The 23,639-nt window shown below is 42.5% G+C and overlaps 1 protein-coding gene across 5 annotated transcripts in view; it reads right to left on the minus strand.

Moving 5' to 3' along the window:
• Positions 1 to 23,639, minus strand: part of TRIO (trio Rho guanine nucleotide exchange factor) — a 751,422-nt gene that overhangs the window by 502,572 nt on the left and 225,211 nt on the right. For all 5 annotated transcript variants that reach the window (XR_013277581.1, XM_077491869.1, XM_077491868.1 and 2 more), the window contains exons 17-18: positions 15,374 to 15,489; positions 6,778 to 6,844 (exon numbers count right to left, since the gene is read on the minus strand). Coding sequence is in view for 4 of the 5 variants with exons in the window: in XM_077491869.1 (XP_077347995.1) it covers positions 6,778 to 6,844; positions 15,374 to 15,489 (183 nt within the window). In the remaining variant the exon portion in view is untranslated. The remainder of the gene's footprint in view (positions 1 to 6,777; positions 6,845 to 15,373; positions 15,490 to 23,639) is intronic.

A 23,639-nucleotide genomic window follows, 5' to 3' on the forward strand; every position in this document is an offset into this window, starting at 1 on the left:
ACTGTCACTTACAAAACACAACACACATAACTGCAGCGTTCGCAGAGTCAGGCCTGATCCCTGCGATCGCTAACAGTTTTTTTTGTAGCGTTTTGATACAGTCGCTGACAGCCTAGGTGCTTTTTTACCTCTGAGTCTCACTAGTGTACCCCTAAATTTAGGGGTGTCTACTTTCCAAAATGGGGTCATTTGGCGGGTGTTTGTGCCATCTTGGCATTTTATGGCCTTCAAAACTGCTATAGGTAGTGAGGAGTAAAATCAAAAATTTACACCCTTAGAAATCCTGAAGGCAGTGCTTGGTTTTTACGGGGCCCCGTACGCAGCTAGGCTCCCAAAAAGTCCCACATATGTGGTATCCCCGTACTCAGGAGAAGCAGCAGAATTTATTTTGGGGTGTCATTTCACATATGCCCATAGCATGTGTGAGCAATATATCATTTAGTGACAACTTTGTGAAAAATAAATAAAAATAAATAAAAGTTTGTAATTTTCCCGCAACTTGTGGCAAAATATAAAATATTCCATGGACTCAACATGCCTCTCAGCAAATAGCTTGGGGTGTCTACTTTTTAAAATGGGGTCATTTGTGGGTGTTTTATGCCATCTTGGCATTTTATGGCCTCCAAAACTGTGATAGGTAGTGAGGAGTAAAATTACAAATGTATGCCCTTAGAAATCCTGAAGGCGGTGCTTGGTTTTCGGGGCCCCGTACGCGGCTAGGCTTCCAAAAAGTCAACCACATGTGGTATTCCCGTACTCAGGAGAAGCAGCAGAATGTATTTTGGGGTACAATTCCACATATAACCATGGCATGTGTGAGCAATATATCATTTAGTGACAACTGTGTGTAAAAAAAAAAATAATTTTTTTTTTGTCATTATTCAATCGCTTGAGGCAAAAAAATAAAATATTCAATGGGCTCAACATGCCTCTTTTCAATTTCCTTAGGGTGTCTACTTTCCAAAATGGGGTCATTTAGGGGGGTTTTGTACTGCCCTGCCATTTTAGCACCTCAAGAAATGAGATAGGCAGTCAAACTAAAAGCTGCGTAAATTCCAGAAAACGTACCTTAGTTTGTAGATATGACAACTTTTGCGCAAACCAATAAATATACAGTTATTTACTTTTTTTTTACCAAAGACATGTGGCTGAATACATTTTGGCCTAAATGTATGACTAAAATTGAGTTTATTGGATTTTTCTAATAACAAAAAGTAGAAAATATCATTTTTATTCAAGATTTGCGGTCTTTTTACGTTTATATCGCAAAAAATTAAAATCGCAGAGTCAGTCAAATACCTTTAAAAGAAAGCTCTATTTGTGGGAAAAAAAGGACGCAAATTTTGTTTGGGTACAACATTGCATGACCGCGCAATTACCAGTTAAAGCAGCGCAGTGCCAAATTGTAAAAAGACCTCTGGTCATTGACCAGCAAAATGGTCCGGTCTGAAAGTGGTTAAAAACCTCTGAGGGGGAACCCCTTGTAACTCCAGCTTGTAATGATATATAATGAGATAACTGAGGTGACCCACTCATCCTGAATTGTTGTCCAAATGTCCGCAAAGTGCAGCAGCCTTCCCCCCAACTGATGGAGTGGGGGTGTCCCCTCAAAAGATAGGTTTAGAAGGATTTTGGACCTAGGGCCTTTTCTGGCCTTGGGGCTTGCCCTGGACCTAGCGCCCTGTTGGCGGCGGAACCACCCCGATGCTGAGACATTTGAGGAAGCAGTCCTCAAACGAGGGACATTTGGTGCTTTTCTTCACAGGAAGTAGAGAACTCTTCCCTCTGGAAATCTTTTGGATACATTTGTCCAAGTGATCACTGAATAAACGTTCCTCCATGAAACAGGAAACCTGACAATAACTTTTTACAAGGAAGATTGGCTGATCAGTTCTTAAATTTATCAGCTTTTTAAAGCAGAGCACACTGGCGCTTTTTCCTCTTGTATGTTTTTTTTATATGCAGAGCGCTCTGGTGCTGTTCCCTTATATGTTTACACACACCTTGAAACTGACCCTGAGAAGTACAGCAGCAGAAAGTCCATCCAATCTGAGCTGAGCCCGGCCTCAATAGGAGAACTCTGGGTATGTCCTTGCTGCTGATCTTCATGTTCTTCTTAGTTCAGTAGTCCCTCTGGAATAGCCTGGTAGCCTTCAAATAAAACCATTACTTGCCAGTGATTTCCTGTTTGTAAGACCGGTGGCTGCTATTCCTTTTATCCCCCCAGCCACCAGGTGGCAAAAAATTTAAATACTCAAATGTGCAAATAGGCAATATTTCCCATTAATTTGGCATTAAACTTTAATGAAAATTGTTAACATTTTATTATAAATAATATATATATATATATATATATATATATATATATATATATATATATATATATATATATATATATATACACACACAGTACAGACCAAAAGTTTGGACACACCTTCTCATTCAAAGAGTTTTCTTTATTTTCATGACTATGAAAATTGTAGATTCACACTGAAGGCATCAAAACTATGAATTAACACATGTGGAATTATATACTGAACAAAAAAGTGTGAAACAACTGAAAATATGTCTTATATTCTAGGTTCTTCAAAGTAGCCACCTTTTGCTTTGATTACTGCTCCACACACTCTTGGCATTCTGTTGATGAGCTTCAAGAGGTAGTCACCTCAAATGGTTTTCACTTCAGAGGTGTGCCCTGTCAGGTTTAATAAGTGGGATTTCAAGCCTTATAAATGGGGTTGGGACCATGATTTGTGTTGTGCAGGAGGTGGATACAGTACACAGCTGATAGTCCTACTGAATAGACTGTTAGAATTTGTATTATGGCAAGAAAAAAGCAGCTAAGTAAAGAAGAACGAGAGGCCATCATTACTTTAAGAAATTAAGGTCAGTCAGTCCGAACAATTAGGAAAACTTTGAAAGTGTCCCCAAGTGCAGTGGCAAAAACCATCAAGCACTACAAAGAAACTGGCTCACATGAGGACCGCCCGAGGAAAGGAAGACCAAGAGTCACCTCTGCTGCGGACGATAAGTTCATCCGAGTCACCAGCCTCAGAAATCGCAGGTTAACAGCAGCTCAGATTAGAGAACAGGTCAATGCCACACAGAGTTCTAGCAGCAGACACATCTCTAGAACAACTGTTAAGAGGAGACTGTGTGAATCAGGCCTTCATGGTAAAATAGCTGCTAGGAAACCACTGCTGAAAACAGGCAACAAGCAGAAGAGACTTATTTAGGCTAAAGAACACAAGGAATGGACATTAGACCAGTGGAAATCTGTGCTTTGGTCTGATGAGTCCAAGTTTGAGATCTTTGGTTCCAACCACCATGTCTTTGTGCGACGCAGAAGAGGTGAATGGACTCTACATGCCTGGTTCCCACCATGAAGCTTGGAGGAGGTGTGATGGTGTTAGGCTGCTTTGCTGGTGACACTGTTGGGGATTTATTCAAAATTGAAGGCATACTGAACCAGCATGGCTACCGCAGCATCTTGCAGCGGCATGCTATTCCATCCGGTTTTTTTTTCGTTTCGTTGAACCATCATTTATTTTCAACAGGACAATGACCCCAAACACACCTCCAGGCTGTGTAAGAGCTATTTGACCAAGAAGCAGAGTGATGGGGTGCTGCGCCAGAGGACCTGGCCTCCACAGTCACCAGACCTGAACCCAATCGAGATGGTTTGGGGTGAGCTGGACCGCAGAGTGAAGGCAAAAGGGCCAACAAGTGCTAAGCATCTCTGGGAACTCCTTCAAGACTGTTGGAAAGCCATTTCAGGTGACTACCTCTTGAAGCTCATCAACAGAATGCCAAGAATGTGTGGAGCAGTAATCAAAGCAAAAGGTGGCTACTTTGAAGAACCTAGAATATAAGACATATTTTCCGTTTTTTCACACTTTTTTGTTCAGTATATAATTCCACATGTGTTAATTCATAGTTTTGATGTCTTCAGTGTGAATCTACAATTTTCATAGTCATGAAAATAAAGAAAACTCTTTGAATGAGAAGGTGTGTCCAAACTTTTGGTCTGTACTGTATATATATATATATATATATATATATATATATATATATATATATATATATATATATATATATATATATATATATATATATATATATATATATATATATATATATATATATATATATATATATATATATTTTTTTTTTTTTTTTTTACTATCTTAATAAGGCAATTGCCCATTAACACATAGAAGTGATTGGGTGAATGTATAGCCACCTGCATAACGTCTACGGTACATTAACCACTTCAATACTAGGCACTTAAACACCTTGCTGCCCAGACCAAGTTTGAGCTTTCAGCGCTGTCGCACTTTGAATGACAATTGCACGGTCATGCTACACTGTACCCAAATGAAATTTTTATCATTTTTTTCCCACAAATAGAGCTTTCTTTTGGTGGTATTTGATCACCTCTGCGGTTTTTATTTTTTGCTAAACAAATAAAAAAATACCGAAAATTTTGAAAAAAAAAATGTTTTTTTTGTTTCAGTTTCAAAACTTTGCAAATAAGTATGTTTTCTCCTTCACTGATGGGCACTGATGGGGTTACACTGATGGGCAATGATAAGGCGGCACTGATGGGCACCGATGAGGTGGCACCAATGAAGTGGCACTGATGAGGTGGCATTGATGGACACCGATATGTGGCACTGATAGGCGGCACTGATGGGCGACACGGATGGGCACTGATAGCTGGCACGGATTGGCATGGATAGGTGGCACAGGTGGGCATGGGTTAGTCGGCACAGGTGGGCATGGGTTAGGCGGCACAGGTGGGCATGGGTAGGCGGCACAGGTGGGCATGGGTAGGCGGCACAGGTGGGCATGGGTAGGCGGCACAGGTGGGCATGGGTAGGCACTGATAGGTGGCATGGATGGGCACTGATAGGCGGCTCACATGGGAACTGATAGGCGGCATTGTATTATAATATATTGTACTAATGGATGCCAATCAGTGCCAAACAATAATGCATGCCAATCAGTGATGCCCATTGTGGGCACTGATTGGCATCCATTATGGGCACTGATTGGCATCCATTGTGGCACTGACTGGAATCCCTGGTGGTCTAGGGTGGCATACCTTGTCCTGGGCATCCCTGGTGGTCTGGTGGCGTCCCTGGTGGTCCAGTGTGGGCATCCTCGGGGGGGGGCTGTGCTGATAATCGATCAGCACAGACCCCCCCCCCCCGTCAGAGGAGCAGCCGATCGGCTCTCCTCTACTTGCGTCTGACAGACGCGAGTGAGGAAAAGCCTATCACCAGCTTTTCCTATTTACACTGTGATCAGCCGTGACACGGCTGATCATGTGGTAAAGAGTCTCCGACGGAGACTCTTTATCGAGATCGTAGTTGCCGGGTGTCAGACTGACACCCCGCAACAACGATCGCCGCGATGCGCGCCCCCGGGGGCGCGCAGTGGCTCATAATCCTGATCACCTCGTATGACGTCCGATCAGGATTATGCAACCATTTTGCCACCGTCAATTTGTTATAGGGCGGGCGGCAAGTGGTTAAGGATGTTGCAGCATTACTAAATACAAATCATTAGCTACTATTTTAGATATTAGTTTGTTTTCAACTTTTCATTGAAACACTAACAATGGCAGTATAAGAGTTAAGCAAGCCAAGGTTATGGTTAGCATGAACAGAAGTACAGAAGGTAGCTGTTGATCTGCAAGAAATTCAGTGTCCTCCTAACTTCCTGTTTAAGCTGACAACACAGTGTCCTCTATTGCACTAAAAACGAATGTTTGCAGTCCTGACTAGTTCTTTCCTGCTGTGCAACAACTTCCCCTGTTAACATAAGAGGGATGTAGTCCAGCAAGGGAGAACTCCGGTAGACGGGATAACCCTTCTAGATTTAAATGTAGTACAGCAAAGGCAGAGTTGTCAGTTCAATTAAGTAGTTAAGTTTCAGGCAGGATCAATGGATATTTTTCTCTACTTGGAGCATGTGTAAAAACAAAACAAAAAAAAAACACAAGAAATTTGAATGATGTACTCAACCTCTTTTTTTATCCTCTCTACCCTCTTATACACACACCTTAAAAGCAACACTGCTTGGCCAAAATGTATCCACCAGCCTGGTGACTAATTTTTGTGTATTACCATCCCGCAATCAAACTCCTGTTTCAGGAAAATATGGAAGGCTCACAGCAGTATTTAATGTTATGATTAGACTGGCTCACATTTTTTCCCATCCCCTTCCTTGAACCCTGGTAAATATGGAATATAAATGCACATGTCAGGCACTTACAGTTGCAAGAAAAATAGAGAACCCTTTGGAACGAAGTGGCTAAAAATATAATTAATCTAGAATTATTATATAATTATTCTATAAGTTGGTATAATTTTTACTCAACAAACAAGTGAATTGTAAAAGTTTCCGTTATAATTTATAATAATAATAATTTATGACACCACAATATTGGTGTAAAGCCCCATACACATCAGATTTTCTGCAGATTTTTTCCTTCAGGTTTACCAAAACCATGTAGTGCAAGGGCCTGCCTGATTGCATACAAATTGAAACTCCTAAGGTTTGACTTCATATTACATGGTTTGGGTAAATCTGAAGGAAAAACTGTCATGGGACTTTACTGGTCAATAATAAAAAAAAACTCAGTTAATTACAAGGAGTTTGTAAACAATTTCTTGAAACTGTACACTACTAAATTTAAATGCACTGATATATTTTTTTAACAAATACATAATGGCTATAAGGCTTTTAAACAAGACACATACAACTTACATCCAAACATTCCCGCAGATCTCTTACATAGGTCTTTTCTGTTTGAATAAGTTCAGCCATAATATACCTTTAAAAATAAATAAGAATTATAATACACAGAATATCTCCACTATTTAAATACATTTTCAGCAACAAAAATAATCTATCTACACATACAAGTATTTGTGTTGTTTTCGGTTTATTAAGGCTACATTCACACCTGAGTGTAGTGTTTTCAAGCAGAAAATCGTGCAAATTTACCGCTTTGCCGTGATTTTGTGCAGGGCAAAGGGTCACCAATGTTAAAATTAGAAAAACGCCCAATTCTGCTCAATTCGAGCGACAAAAAAGGGTCCGGAACTTGTTTGAGCTTCAGGCGTTCGGCTTCAGGCGACATGGAGTGGAGATGTGAACCATATCCATTGAGAATAATAGATTTTTTCCCCTCTAGCGTTTTGTAGCTTCAGGCTTCAAGCTACAAAATGCTCAGGTGTGAATGGGGTCTAAGAGTATTTATTTTGAGTTATTTTTATGGTTAGGTTATGTGGTTATAGTAATCGAAAGAAATACACAGCTAAATGTTGTTGTTTTTTTTACTATTTTGCACCAATTAACTGATTAAAAAAAAAAATTCAGGATACATTTGTTACCATTTACTACCAAATGAAAGCCCAATTTGTTCTGAAAAAAAACCACAAGATATAATGCATCTGGATACTCCGAATGGATGCAAAGATATGTAGAGTTTTACTAATACATATCAAAATCTCAAAACAGTGTTCCAGCGTTGAGATGGGTTTTACCCTCTGCCATAATGGGATTAAGAACATATTTAACCACTTCAGCCCCGGGAAGGATTTACCCCTTTCCTGACCGGGCCATTTTTTGCGATATGGCACTGCGTCGCTTTAACTGACAATTGCGCGGTCGTGCAACGCTTTACCCAAACAAAATTTACGTCCCTTTTCCCCCCACATATAGAGATTTCTTTTGGTGATATTTGATCACCTCTGCTGTTTATATTGTTTGCGCTATAAACAAAAGGTATTGTTGTACTTAACGGTGACATTATTTCTAAGAGCCTTTCAGGACAACCTTGGAGGGAGCGTAGCTCCGCCTTCTTCACAGGAAACACATGCAGCCTTTAAAACCCTCCTCTTCTACCATGGCCTCAGTTATTGTGATCGCCAACAACTGGAAAACAAAGCACAGAAAACCACCAAACAACCATGACAGACACTTAAAACCACAAGATAAACAAAGGGAGAGAAGTAATGGTTGTCCTGAAAGGCTCTTAGAAATACCGTCAATGGTGAGGCTAACTATGCCATTCTCAAATTGCCTTTCAGGACAACCTTGGAGAGGATAACCGAGAAACTTACCCTAGGGTGGGACTACTGCCTGCAGTACCTTCCTGCCGATGGCTTGATCTGCGTCGGACAGTAAATCAAAACCGATAGAGTCTGTGAAACGTTGAATAATTGGCCCAGTAGCAGCCTTACAGATTTGCTCAGGCGTAACACCGGCCTGAAGGGGGCATTTCTCCTTTCGCTTTATAGACCTCTATGATTGTCAATCTAAGCCATCTGCCCAGAATACTTTTGGAAGCTCTCTCTCCCTTGCATGAGCCTGAGAAAAGCACAAAAAGAGAATTTGACTTTCTGAATTCTTTAGTTACTGTAAGAAAGTGTAACAAACATCTCCTCACATCCAGTGTGTGAAAAGCTTCCTCTCCCAGATTGGTTGGAGTTGAAGAGAAAGTGGGCAGGATTATTTCTTGTGAGCGATGAAAGGGTGACAAAACCTTTGGAAGAAATGCTGGATTAGTTTGAAGGACCACGCTGTCTGCAAAAACTCTCAGGAAAGGTTCTGCAACTGCCAGAGCTTGGAGCTCACCGAGTCTTTTGCAGAAGTGATGGCCACCAAAAAAATTGTTTTGAGAACCAGATTCCGCAAGGATGCTTCTAGTAAGGGTTCATATGGAGCTCCCGAGAGACCCTGCAAAACAATAGACGAATCCCAACTGGGAAAAACTTTAAGAACTACTGGCCTATTCCGTGTGAGTGCCCTGCAAAATCTTGAAATTAAAACTTCTTTTGATAAAAATGTGTTCAAAGAAAACAGATAAAGCCGCCACCTGAGTCTTTAGGGTGCTGGCTGCCAGTCCCTTCTTCATTCTCTCATGGAGAAATTCAAGAACAGAAACTAAACTCTTAACTTGGAGTCCTTTATATGAACACCAAGAGTTACATTTTTTCCAGACCTTCATGTATATGACCCGAGTGATTTATTTCCTACTTGAAAGAAGGGTCTTTACTACTTTATCAGAAATTCCTTTTGCCTTCAGGAGGTCTTCTTCAGAAACCAAGCTGTTAATTGCAGATAGTTCACTTCCAGATGGCTCACTGACCCCTGTGATAGAAGATCTTTCCTGGATGGTAACTTCCATGGAGGTTCCGTGGCTAGATTTAACAGGGCCGTGAACCAAGGCCTTTTTGGCCAGAAGGGAGTGACCAGGATCAGATTGGTCTTTTCTTCTCTGAACCTTAATAGGACCAGTGGTATAAGAGGAAAGGGGGAAAAAGCATAGCACAGCTGGCAATTCCACGGATGGGCGAAAGCATCTATGCCTACCGCTTGGTCTTCTCGGTGGAGAGAGAAGAATTTGCACACTTTTGAGTTTTGTTGGTTGGCAAACAGATCTATCTGAGGTTGCCCCCAAGCTTTTGAGATCATCAGGGAGACTTCTTGATTTAGGCTACATTCTGCTTCCCCCAGCTTCCGTCTGCTTAGATGATCTGCTAGCAGATTCTGAGAACCTTTCAGGTGGACTGCTGATAATGAGGCCACAATCTGTTCCACCCAGGTCAATAACTGACTGGCCAACTCTAGGAGCCTTTTGCTCTTGGTTCCCTCTTGTTTCATTATGTAGGCTACTGCAGTTGTGTTGTCTGACAGTACTTGAACATGATGGCCTTTCACTACATGTTGAAAGGCTAGGAGACCCAGAGAAATCGCCTTCAATTCCCGCCAGTTTGAGGAATTTTGGACTTCCGACTTGGACCAGACTCCCTGAGAAGTCTGGCCGTCCAGGTGGGCTCCCCAGCTTCAGGATCTCGTATTCGTTGTTAGACGCTTGTCCATGGGAAAGACCCAAGAAAGGCCTTTTGTCAGATTGGATGGGTTTCTCTACCACTAGAGAGTTCTCTTTACTTTTAGGGAAATTTTTATGTTTCTCTAGTGGTTCCTGGTAGGACCAACAGTGTGGTATATTTAATTGAAGGGGCCTGGAGTGCAATCTGGCCCATTGAATGGCAGGAATCGGCACTGTAAAAACACCCAATGCTGCCATAGCTGAACTGGCTGACACTGACAGGTAGTTCTGAACTTGCTGCACCGTTACCTGGATTTTTTTCCCCTTTTCTTCTGCGGAAGAAAAACCTTTTGAAGCAACAAATTTATAGAATACCCCAAGAACTTCATCTCCCGTGAGGGTTCCAGATTAGATTTTTCTAAATTCAGGAGCCACCTTAAGCTCTTTAGTTGAGTCTGGGACGCCTGGAGATTTGATAAGGCTTGTTCTTTGGAGTCTGCGAAGAACAGGTCGTCCAGATAGGGGACAACTGAAATCCCTCTCAACCTCAGCGGTTCAAGAGCTTCCGCCATTATTTTTGCGAAGATCCTGGGGGAGGATGAAAGTCCAAATGGCAGAGCTCTGAATTGGAGGCGCCATAGTGTTTTCCCCAGGTCCACTGCCAGGCGTAGAAACTGTTGAGTAATCTGATTTATCAGAACATGAAGATAAGCATCTCTTAGATCCAGGGATGTCATGAAAGCCTGGAGTCAGCAACTTTGTAACTGAAAAGATTGTGTCCATCCTGAAATGTTTGTACCGTATTGATTTGTTCAAGATTTTTAAGTTCAGGATCAGGCGGTACTTCCCTAAAGGCTTCTTTACCAGGAATATATGAGAGTAGAAGCCCGTCCTCCTGTTTTTTTTGGGACCTTGATGATTACGTCTTGCTGAAGCTTTTTCCAGAATTTTTGGTAGGGCTGTAACCTAAAACCTGCTTGGGGGTGGCTCTGAAAATTCCAGCCTGCATCCCTGAGTTATAATGCTTTTCAAGAACAGACTTGGAGATGTCATGTTCCACTGTAGGTGAAAAGCTGACAATGTTCCCCCTACTGGGGTGAGATTGTCACTTACTTTTGGAAGGCTGGTCTGGGGGAGATCTGAAAATAACTCCTCTTCTTCCCTTAACCCTTTGGGAGACCCAACGGCTTACAGTCTTGCCCCTTATTTTTAAGGGGCTCTTGAACAGCACAAAAATTATTTTTAATCAGCTGTTTCTTTTTGGCCGGAAAATCCTTTTTCTTGTCGGCTGTCCTATCTAAGACTGTTTCAAGGTCTGGGCTGAAAAGAAAATCACCTGAAAAAGGAAAACTGCATGGCTTAACCTTGGAAGCTGTGTCACCAGACCAGGTCTTCAGCCAGACCGCACTTCTGGCTGAGTTGACCAGTGCTGATGACCTTGCCGCCAACTTGACTGATTCAGCGGATGCATCAGCCATATACTTAACAGCTTTTAATATTAAGAGGAAGGAGTCTAACAAATCTTTAAACAATCTGCCCACTTCAACGTGGCTTTTCAGCTTTTCCACCCAGCATTCCAGGTTCCTTGCCATGACCGTGGAAGCCATAGCAGGTTCTGACTGACTGATGTAGCATCCCAGGCACTTTTAAGGAGGGAGTCTACCTTCTAATCCATTGGATTCTTCAGTACCTTTATATCCTCAAACGCCAGGTCTGTACGTCTAGAAACTTGCGAGAAAGCAGGATCTACCCGAGGTTGCCTATTCCAAACTTCAGAATCTTTATCTTCAAATGGAAACCTTCTCCTATGGGTCTTGGAGAAAAAAGGGGACCCTTTTGGGGTGCTTCCATTCTTTCTTGACTGACTCTGATAGGACCCTATGAACTGGAAACAGCCTGTGTTTGGTTTCATCCATAGCCTGGTACATTTTGTCGTGAACTGACAGTTTGTACCTTTTCTTCCTGAATTTCAAGAGTAGTGTAGATTGCTCTTAAGAGGTCATCCACTTCCTCTAGGGCAGGGGTAGGGAATGTCGGCTCTCCAGCTGTTTTGAAACTACAAGTCCCATGAGACATTGCAAGACCCTGACAATCACAGGCATGACTCCCAGAGGCAGCGGCATGATGGGATTTGTAGTTTCAAAACAGCTGGAGAGCCAAGGTTCCCTACCCCTGCTCTAGAGATGGCTTGTACCGAGAGATTCTGCTATCATCTTCCTCCTCCCCCTCCAAGTCCCTGAGTGAGAGAAGAGTACTTCCCCCTTCATCACCTGAGTCCTCAGACTCCACTGGTCTGGAGGAGGATGCTTTTGGACTAGGTGGTGGATTCTGGGGCTCAGCCTGAGCTGCTGGGTTCTGCATCAATATGGAACCGACAGAACTCTGAGTTTGTAAGCTCCTGTACAGAGGAGAATAAGTCCTTGTATTGACGTTTCTTCCTCCACCAGATCATTAATACAGGATCTGCATATCGCCTTCTGCCATGAATCTCTAAGGGGGTTCTTGCAAGGATATTTCCTCTGGTTTGGTGGATTTGCATGTTTAGCAAACCCACCACCAAGCCAAAGAAGAGACAAAAAAACCCAAGCAGAACAGCAAGGCATCCAGTCTATGCTGCAGGGTTCTAGTGAAGTAACCTCTGACCCTGCAGCTGCAGGCTTCCCTCAGGATGACACAAACAAAAAAAAAGCCCAAATGGATCAGGATAAGGCACCACTGTATCTCTTACCTGGGCTTGACCGGTGCTAGGGGCGCCTGCATCCACCATGGCTTTTTCTCTCATCCATCTTCTAAAGTAAACACAGCAACAAAAAAGAAAAACCCACAGGTTTTTAAACAATTTTCCAGTCCCCGCGTCATCAGCGAGGGCCAGAAATGGAAACGCCGGTCTTTTGGCCCGGACCCTGGCCTCTGCGTTCCAGGTGCTTGGAACTAGTAGCGCCACACACCCTCAGGAAAACCACGTCACCGGAAATAATACCCTCGTCGGCCAGAACCCAGAACCGAGATGCGGGACACACCGCTAACCAGCAGCGGCCCCAGCCCGACCACCCGAGACATCTCCAGGGCCAAAAAGCAAAACGGAATCCAGGCACAGAGACACCGCACCTCCTAAGGGTCCTAACTCCCCTGTGATGGAGAGACCGGGGGACACCACCCACCCCTGGGGGGGTTGCTGGATGGTCGATGGAGACAAAAACAAAAAGGTAAGCCTGACACTCCCCAGCCTTGGAGAGAGAGCAGCTCCCTGGTTCCAGGCACATGCCTCCATGGCAGAGGAAACACAATAACTGAGGCCATGGTGGAAGAGGAGGGACTTAAAGGCTGCATGTGTTTCCTGTGAAGAAGGTAGAGCTACGCTCTCTTCAAGGTTGTCCTGAAAGGCGATTAGAGAAAAAATAGCAACAATTTTGAAAAAGAAATACAACTTTTTTTTTTACTTGATAATAAATACCCCCAAATTTAAAATGAAAATTAATTGGTTTGCGCAAAAGTTATAGCGTCTACAAAATAGGGGGATAGAGTTAAGGCATTTTAATAATTTATTACTAGTAAATGGCTGCGATCTGAGATTTTTTTTCCAGGACATTGCAGCAAATAGATCAGACACTTTTGACACTTTCTGGGACCACTGACATTTATACAGTGATCAGAGCTAAAAATAGTCACCGATTACTGTATAAATGTCACTGGCAGGGAGGGGGTTAAAACTAGGGGGAGATCAAGGGGTCAAATGTGTTCCCTCAGCGTGTTCTAACTGTAGGGGGGATAGACCTGCCTGGCGGAGGAGACTGATCTGTCTCCTCTCCCCTGCCAGAATGTGGATTTGTGCGTTTACACACACAGATCCTCATTCTGGCTCTATCAGGAGCGATCGCGGGTGCCCAGCGGACATCACAGGTGCCGGGCACGCGCATCAGCTTCTCAGTACCGCAGGTGGGCGGCCCCTTATACACCTAAAAGCGGCCACTGTACAGCTACGGCGATTCACAGAGGGGAGCAATTCTGCCACCGCCAAACGACGGCGGGTGGTTGGCAAATGGTTAAAGAACCTTTTTTTTTTTTAGTATTGCAGAATTAACAGCCATTTCTTCACACCTGCTGTTTCTGCCCTTTCCTGACAGATTATATTATACAGTGGATACAAAAAGTCTACAAACCCTTGTTAAAATGTCAGGTTTCTGTGATGATGTGGTTGCATAAGTGTGCACACTCTCTTATAACTGGGGATGTAGCTGTGTTCAGAATTAAGCAATCACATTCAAACTCATGTTAAATAGGAGTCAGTACACACATCATATTTTAAAGTGCCTCTAATCCCAAAAAAGCTCAGCTGTTCGAGTAGGTCTTCCCTGACATTATCTTAGTCGTATACTACAGCAAAAGCCATGGTCCGCAGAGAGCTTCCAAAGATCAGAGGGATCTCATTGTTAAAAGGTATTAGTCAGGAGAAGGGTACAAAAGATTTTACAAGGTATTAGATATACCATAGAACATGGTGAAGACAGTCATCATGAAGTGGAGAAAATTTGGCACAACAGTGACATTACCAAGAACTGGACGTTCCTCTAAAATTGATGAAAACAGAGGAAGAAAACTGGTCAGGGAGACTGCCAAGAGGCCTACAACAACATTAAAAGGAGCTTGAGGAATATCTGGCAAGTACTGGCTGTGTGGTACATGTGACAACAACCTCCTGTATTCTTCATATGTCTGGGTCTTGGCTATGGGGTAGAGTGGCAAGACTAAAAACTGAAAAACAAATTATGAACAGCTCCAAATACCAGTCAATACTGGCACAAAACCGGCTTCTGCTAGAAAGCTGAACATATGGAGGAACTTTATATTTCAACATGAAAATTACCCAAAAGCATACATCCAAATAAACAAAGGAATGGCTTCACCAGAAGATTAAAGTGTTGGAATGGCCCAGCCAGAGCCCAGACCTGAATCCAATTGAAAATATGTGGGGTGATCTGAAGAGAACTGTGCACAGGAGATGACCTGGCAATCCAACAGATTTGGAGTGTTTTTGCAAAGAAGAGTGGGCAAATATTGCCAATTCAAGATGTACCATACTGATAGACCCAAAAAGAAAAAAAAAAGAATGCGTGTTGTAATAAAATAAAAAAGTGCTTTAACAAAGTATTATTTTGAGGGTTTGCACACTTATGCAACCATATTTTATTTTTACTTCCTTCCACCTAAACAATTTCAGTTTGTTGTTCAACTGAGTTGTATAGTTTATAGATGACACGAAAAGGTGGAAAAACTTTCTGAAATGATTTATCTTTGTCACTTTTTTTACATCACAGAAACTTGACATTTTAACAGTGGTTTGTGGACTTTTTATATCCACTGTATGTAGGAGAATGCAAGAGAATGTTGCAAAGGAAAAAAAAAAGGTGGTACAAATACTTTAATGTTTAACTTTTTAAATAAAAGAATGCCTTTAACTATGGACAATTACATAAAAATTGACCTGTTCCTAATAGGTGAATTCAGTTTTTTGATTGCACTTACTCTTTCCTACGAGCAGATTTTCTCTTTTCCTCATTGAGTTCATGTGTAGCTTCACGAAGCTTTACTTCACATCCTGGTGTACCGCCAGGAATAATGTCCAACTGCAAACTCTTACTCTGCAAGTAAAAACAGACAACATACAATTACAAACAGTGCTGTAACTGCATGTTCCAATTAACAGCTGATGAATATACTTTAGTCAGCAATAATTTCATAATTATACCAGAGAATATAGGCGCATCTTTAGATTTGGGGTCCCTAAAACCGTACATCATTGAGGTGTACACCGTTCATCCATAACATTATGATTACTGACAGGTAAAGTGAATAACATTGATTATCTTATGACAATGTCATCTGGAAAGTAGGTGGAAATATTAGTCAGTAAATTGAATATGCTGTCCCCCGAAGTTGATGTGTTGAAAGCAGAAAAAATGGGCAGGTATAAGGATTTAAGTGACCCTGACAAGGACCAAACTGTAATGGATATATAACTGGGTCAGAGCAATTCCAAAACTGTAGCTCTTGTGGTCTGCAGGGGACAGGACATAGGGGACAGGAGATAGAAAAAAAAAATATCGAGAAGGGAAAAAACAGTGAATGAGCGATAGGGTCATAGCCAGCCATTGGTGGGATCCCACTTAAATTGCCTTAATTGCAGGATTACTGTGGATCGCCAAATGATCTATTGTCAGAAAATATAACAGAAGAGCAATGGACACCCTGGCAGGTGCCATTATAGTTCCAGAGGTTATAGCTCAAGTTGTTAAAAATCTCAATGTTGGCTCTCATAGAAAAGTTCAGGGGACACAGTGCATTTCAGTTTGTTACCTATGGGGCTGTGCAGCTGCAGATCAGTCAGAGTGCTTATGCTGACCCGTGTCCACAGCCAAAATTGGACCATAGAAGCAATGAAAGAAGGTGGACTGGTCTGATTAATTCAAGAATGGTATGATGAAAACGAAGTTCCAGGTGTTGATTTGCCTCCAAATTCTCCTGATCTCAATCCAATCAAGCATCTGTAGGATGTGCTGTGAAAACAGGTATGATCTGTGGAGGGCCCACTATGCACCTTACAGGACTTAAAAGGATCTGGTACGAACGTTATGGTGTCAGATACCACAGTATACCCTCAGAGTTCCAGTGAAATCCATGCCTCAACAGGTTATTGTGGGTCGTGTGATATGGATGTTGTGCAGTGGTAGATGAATTAAATGAGCCCACACCCATCCGAACTGTGGCTTTAGAGCTCATCAGGCCCTTTTTATTGTAAAAAAGGAAAAATAAAGGACTTGCATCAGGTGTCCTCATGCAAGGATTTCTGTTTCACACAGCGAAACAGGCAAGAAAAAATACAGCCTCATCTGACTCCCTCTTCAGCAGCACCACTGCTCCTGCACGAGTCACTCTGAACTCTACTGACTCACTCAGCCTTTAGTTACAGCTCCCTGCTGTATGGGCCTACTCCTGGCCCCTCAAAAGGAATTCTTCTGACACTCCAGGATCTCACACGCCTTCTATAGTTAGCTACCTTCAGTCTCCTGGACTGTAGTTGTCTCAGCTATTCCAGTCTCCAAGGTTCTCTCAGCTGTCCTAACTTTCTCATCCCAATGGACATGGAATCTCTCTTCAGTAGAGCACCAGTGTATCCAGAAATCTGTTTTCAGACAGGAGCGCACATCCATTCTGGTTGGAGCCATGAGCTATATGCAAGTCTTCATTATAACCTCTGTGGGCACCTGGAGACACACTCTTTCTGGTCTTCAACAAGACCGCGACACTGGGCTGGAGATTTTTTCCCCCTGCCATTGGACTTTAAAATCTCCAAACTATGGAGCACAACGCAGGAATACCAAAATCCGCAGAAAGCTGTAAAAATCGTTTTCTCCGCTCATAATTTTTCACGGCCAGGCTCAGAAGCCAGAAGCTATAATAGTGAAAAGGCTCACACAGAAATCAGGAAGATTCTTACACAAGCAGGTCCCCCGTACGGATGATGCAGGTTCAACCGAAGTACGGGATCTAAGCACAAGCTGGTCTTCCAACAGAGCTCCTGATGGGGGAGATGTGTTTTACTGACTGTTAGTACAAGAGTCACAGTCCCCAGGATCGCCACACCAGGAAGGAAGCAAGTTGCGGTGTGGTAGCAGATGCAGCAGGCAAAGATCAAGCAGACTTGCATTAGGTAAACAAGCCAAACGTTGGTAACTAGCAGTTGCAAGTTGGGATCAACCGGTAGCATAGTTGAGTAATGAGGCAAAGGTCAGTAAAGACTGGTATTGAAGATACGGACATGCGCAGGATTACAATGAGTAAGATATTGGCTTGAGAAGAGCACAACATTTTTACAAACAGGAACTGCTAAGCCCAGGCATAAATAGGAACTTCATGGGATAAGCAAATGAGTTTAAGGTTCACCAGAAACAAGATAGAAAGTAGTTACATAGGTGAGGTTGAAAAAGACACAAGTTCAACCTGTGTGTGTGATTATATCTTAGTATTACATTGTATATCCCTGTATGTTGCGGTCCTTCAGGAGCTTATGTAATAGTTTCTTGAAACTATCAATGCCCCTCGCTGAGACCACCGCCTTGCCACTCTTACAGTAAAGAACCCTCTACGTAGTTTAAGGTTAAACTTCTTTTCTTCAAATTTTTATTTGGTGGCCACGAGTCTTGTTCAACTCCCTTTTGCAAAAAAGTTTTATCCCTATTATGGGGTCACCAGAATGGTATTTGTAGATTGAAATCATATCCCTCTCAGGCATCTCTTCTCCAGAAAGTATAAGTTCAGTGCCTGCAACCTCTCCTCATAACTAATATCCTCTGGACCCTTTATTAGCTTTGTTGCCCTTCTTTGTACTCGCTCCATTTCTAGTACATCCTTCCTGAGGACTGGTGCCCAGAACTGGACAGCATACTCTAGGTGTGGTCTTGTAGAGCGGGAGAATTATTGTTTTATCTCTGGAGTTAATCCCCTTTAATGCATGCCAATATTCTGTTTGCTTTGTTAGCAGCAGCTTGGCATTGCATGCCACTGCTGAGCCTATCATGTACTAGGACCCCCAGGTCCTTTTCCATCTTAGATTCCCCCAGGAGGTTCTCCTCCCAGTGTATAGATTGCATTCATATTTTTGCCATCCAAATGCATTGTTTTACATTTTTCTACATTGAACCTCATTTGCCATGTAGTTGCCCAGCCCATTAAATTGTTCAGATCTTTTTGCAAGGTTTTCACATCCTGCGGAGAAGTTATTGCCCTGCTTAGTATCGTCTGCAAATACAGAGATTGAACTGTTTACCCCATCCTCCAGGTCGTTTATGAACAAATTAAATAGAATTGGTCCCAGCACAGAACCCTGGGGGACCCCACTACCCACCCCTGGCCATTCTGAGTACTCACCATTTATCCCCACCCTCTGAACTCGCCCCTGCAGCCAATTTTCAATCCATGTACTCACCCTATGGGGTCCATGCCAACTGACCTTATTTTGTACAGTAAATGTTTATGGGGAACCGTGTGAAATGCTTTTGCAAAATCCAGATCCACTATGTCCAGGGGCCTTCCTTTATCTAGATGTCAACTCACTTCCTCAGAGAAGGTTAATAGATTGGTTTGGCAAGAAAGATTTTTCATTAATCCATGCTGACTACTGCTAATGATACCGTTCTCATTACTAAAATCTTGTATATAGTCCCTTATTATCCCCTCCAAGAGTTTACATACTATTAATGTTAGGCTAACTGGTCTGTAATTCCCAGGGATGTATTTTGGGCCCTTTTTAAATATTGGTGCTACATTGGCTTTTCTCCAAGGGAGGGAGTTGTCCAGCATCTCAGGTGGCACAGCAAGAAGAACTACTGCCAGACACAGCAGAGGTCCTGAATACAGATCTGGGTCCTGACATAATTAAAACTCTGAAGTTTCGCACTCCACATATGTGCATACCCTTTGTCCCTTTTACAACCATTTACACAGTGGCAGGGCCTCGCATTGTCAAAGTGGTCATGATGTTATGGCCGATTGGTGTAGATGAAAAGGTTTCTACATAGTCAGTGTAAATGAATAGGCTGTTGATCTTGGATGCAAAGACCAAAAGAATAACAGAGCACGCATGCTAAGCCAGGTTTGCACAACATGTCTCCAATGTTTGCAGCTGAAGGAGTCAAAACTATTTTACCAGTCCCCTGTCTCCCGGTAAACCCTACACACAACTCTGGGGGTTTTCTCCCCTTTATGTTATTACATCTACTGGGGGAAACGCCCTAATTTATTACAGTGCAGTACTCCTGGGCACATCCACTCATTCCCTATTGCATCCTTTCAGCGTTGTTCCTCCACAATGTGTCTCCCACACTGTGTATAAAGGCCACTTGGTTCCTATGAAAAAGAAATGGTCGATGTCTATTACCCCTGGTTCCAAGGATTTTACCAATAAATTTTACCTTTCTAAAAAGTACAGAAATTGGACAGAATTGTTGTGATGTGTGTTCTCCTTCAGTAGTTTTGAACTTTCACTTGAGGCCTTTACTTGCATGGGAGCTCTGTTGACCAGCATTTTAGCGAAAGAATACTCTGCATATCAACAAAGAAAAGGCTTATCGTGGAGATCTAGTGAAGCCTGTTTAGTCATTTACATAATATTCACATAGTAGTGCAAGCCCACTGGTAAAAAGTGTAGTTGGTGGTGAAGGAATGGATGTGTAAAGAGGGAGCTAGGGTCTTGGGCCATGTACTTCACCCAGACAGCAAAGGTCTGCAACCCCCACTCCCATAATCCTTATCAAGACGGCATTTCGATATGGAGCACCAAAGCTCAGCTAGCAAGTTAATTAACCCAGGACTACAGAAAGAAGCCACAGTTGCTATGGTACAGCTAGGATTCTCGATATAAAAATCTTTCCAACAAAAAAACTACACATAAAAGTGGTCACCTTCCCTCGGTACAGATAAGAGGTTATTTTGGCACTGTCCAGTCATCTGAAGGCAGCAGCATATAACCCATGACAAAGACTAAAGACCATGCATTCTGTACAGTACTAAAAAAAAAAAAATCCGCTTACAGAGCTTAGTAGTTTAAAAAGAGGATCGTCACCCTAGAAAGAAAGAAATGTCAGCAACTACAAATACTTTAGCTGCTGACTTTTAATAAAAGTACACACATCTGTCCAGGGATCCAGCAATATCCTCACCTGGGCCAGTTCTTCACCATTCTTCAGGGTCCCGGTGGCAGCATTACTTTGGGAAGCTAGCTGCAACTCCTCCTTGCAGCTTCACAGCCAGCTCACTCTGCATGAAGGAGCCATGCTGGGCTTTGTGAATGGTTCCGCAGCCTCGTGAGACCTGTCCCATAAGGCTGTGGGCAAAGGGAGAGTGGTGGTGGGGGTGGGACTTCTACTCAGATTGTCTAGGCCAATGTTTCTCAACTCCAGTCCTCAAATACCCCCAACAGGTCATGTTTTCAGGATTTCCCTCAGATGAAACAGTTGTGTTAATTACCAATGCAGTGAAACTGATCAAATCAACTGTGCAAAATAATGGAAAGCCTGAAAACATGACCTGTTGGGGGTACTTCAGGACTGGAGTTGAGAAACATTGGTCTAGACGATCCAAGCAGAAGTCGTAGCGAGAACCTACCTGCCCTTAAAAAATATAATGTACCAAATGTGTAAGGGGAGGGAATAAAGTGCAACTTCCCTTTTTGGGTGAAGTTTATTTATAAAGTATAAGGGTAAATGGAGATACCTATATAATGAAATGCGACAGACCCTGTTCACTTGTTAGGTGCTATGTGCCTCTATAGTAACTAATAAAAGTGCATATACCAATAGTGCAATCCTAATAATAATCCTAATGCAATCATGCAGCCAGTCTCAAACCAGTATCCAGCTCCTATGGACTTTCCATAGGAGCTGGATACGATTTGGAAAGGTTGGAGCCTGGCTGCATGATCTATCTTGGGAAACAGTATTGGAATATCAAGCCTATATGCTAATGCAAGACACCCTTGTAGGGGTTATTGGAGCTGGTGAGTGGGGACCCAAGAGGGGGAGCCTGGATTTTGTTCCTGTGTTTATCGTCACCAAGCACTTAATAATCACATAAGACTTTTGTTGGATTGATTTTTTTGATGTATTTTTTGGATGTATTTTTTGGACTTGGAGCACTGATTTTTTTGGGGTAATTTTATTTCAACAATTTTTTATTATTTAATATTTGTCTTACACTTTTTGGACTATTTTTATATATACATACATTTTTATTTATTATATACTTGCATTTTTGGTATTGGAGTATCACGGTTTATGTATCACTTTTAAACATTTATATCAAGTTCATATTTTTTGGGCAACCTAGTGAGGTTTGCACCACTGGTGTATTGGTAATTCATTAGGATTGCACTATTGGTATATGCACTTTTATTAGTCACTATAGAGGCACATAGCACCTAACAAGTGAACAGGGTCTGTCGCCTTTCATTATATAGGTAGCGCCGCTTACCCTTATACTTGCACTATTATCATTCTAGACCCCTATTGGGGACCTAGCAGGGTAGGCTGAACACCTTATTTCCCCTTTGGCCTAAGCACAGATACATTATGTTACTGAAGTTTATGTCGGGTACTTATAAATAGCTGTCAATTTACACATCGCTTTACATATGCATAGTAGGTTCACATCAGTCCCTACCCTCAAGAAGCTTACACTCTAAGGTCCCTAACTTATACTCATACACATACAAGGGCCAATTTAGACAGCATCCAATTAACCTACCAGCATGTCTTTGTTCCGCTTTAAGTTGAAATTTACACCTACAACTGAAAGAGTTAGATTAATGATGCATACCTATCCCACTGTACTGCTCCGAGGTGTCAATTTTTTTTTTTTGTATGCAAAAAGCAAATATTTATACTTACCTGCCCTGTGCAGTGGTTTTGCACAGAGCAGCCCCGATCCTCCTCTTCCCGGGTCCCAACCTCGGCGCTCCTGGCCCCTTCCTCCTGTTGAATACTCCCACAGCAAGCAGGCTGCTATGGGGGCACCCGAGCTGCAGCTTAGTGTGTCAAGTCAGACACAGAGCCACGACTTGACCCCGTGCCTCTCGTGGCTCACTGACTGACCGACAGCAGTGGGAGCCAATGGCACCCGCTGCTGTGTCTCAGCCAATCAGGAGGGAAAATCCCAGACAGCCGAATTTCTCATTCAACATCGCTGGATGGAGATGGGCTCAAGTATTAGGGTGGCTGCTGCACTAAGTAAGGTTTTTTTTTTATTTTAAAGCATAGAATGCATTAAGATAAAAAACCTTCTGCCTTTACAACCACTTTGTTTTACAAATAATATTTTTTCTTTAGGTTTCTTTAAGTAAGGGCAAGTCTAGAGAGGTATTTAACTGCCCCTGTTTACTGGAGTACATGCCTCTATCCTTTTAACAGGATAATCAGAAAGTGATGTACACTCTAAAAATTCATTTTTTAAGTCAGTGTTTCATCTTTACAGAAAGAACAGCAAGTGAAGTTATTTTGGGGTCTTATATTATAATTAATGTTTATTAAAGAAGAGAAGCGTGTACAAAGCATAACGATCAATACATAAACCAATATCAAGGGCAGCAACATTATATCGTTAGTTACAGTGGAACAGTCAAATACACCCACCTCTTCTATTATGAAAGAGGGAATATAGTGGACAGAAATAGAGGGAGAGTAAAGGAAAGGGAAAATAAACAGAAAGAGAGAAAAAGAGAAAGAAAGGGGGGTGGGGGGGGGATGTGGGAGACGGGGGGGGGGGGGGGAAGGAGGGCAGACCACCCTCAGATAAACAATTGCAAAATTACAGTAGATATAGTAAGAACAAGAGTTATGATCACATCACACTGGTTGAGACATTATGGCTGCATAGCTAGATGAATATTTAAAGGCAACCCAACAGGCCCAGATCTTCGTTGCCAACTCAGATTTACCCCGGAGGGAGAGAGTCATGTCCTCCATGTAATATGTGGTATCCACGTTGAGTAACCAACGCCGGAGCGTGGGGATCGTCTTCAGCTTCCAAAACTGAGGAATGAGGGTTTTGGCAGCGTTTAAGAGGTGTGGTGTAATCGACCTCTTATAGGAACCGTCGGCCTCCCCGTGCAATGGAACAGAACATACCACGGGTCATTAGGTACCTCCCACCCCTGGATTTCTTTAATCGTGTAGAAAATCGCCAGCCAGAATAGGCGGATCCTCGGGCAGTACCACCAAATATGAGCATGAGTGGCTAC

The sequence above is a fragment of the Lithobates pipiens genome, unplaced genomic scaffold (genome assembly GCF_037356315.1).
Source record: "Lithobates pipiens isolate NorthernLeopardFrog02 unplaced genomic scaffold, aLitPip1_a1.2 Scaffold_19, whole genome shotgun sequence".
In the NCBI taxonomy this organism is placed as follows: domain Eukaryota; kingdom Metazoa; phylum Chordata; class Amphibia; order Anura; family Ranidae; genus Lithobates; species Lithobates pipiens.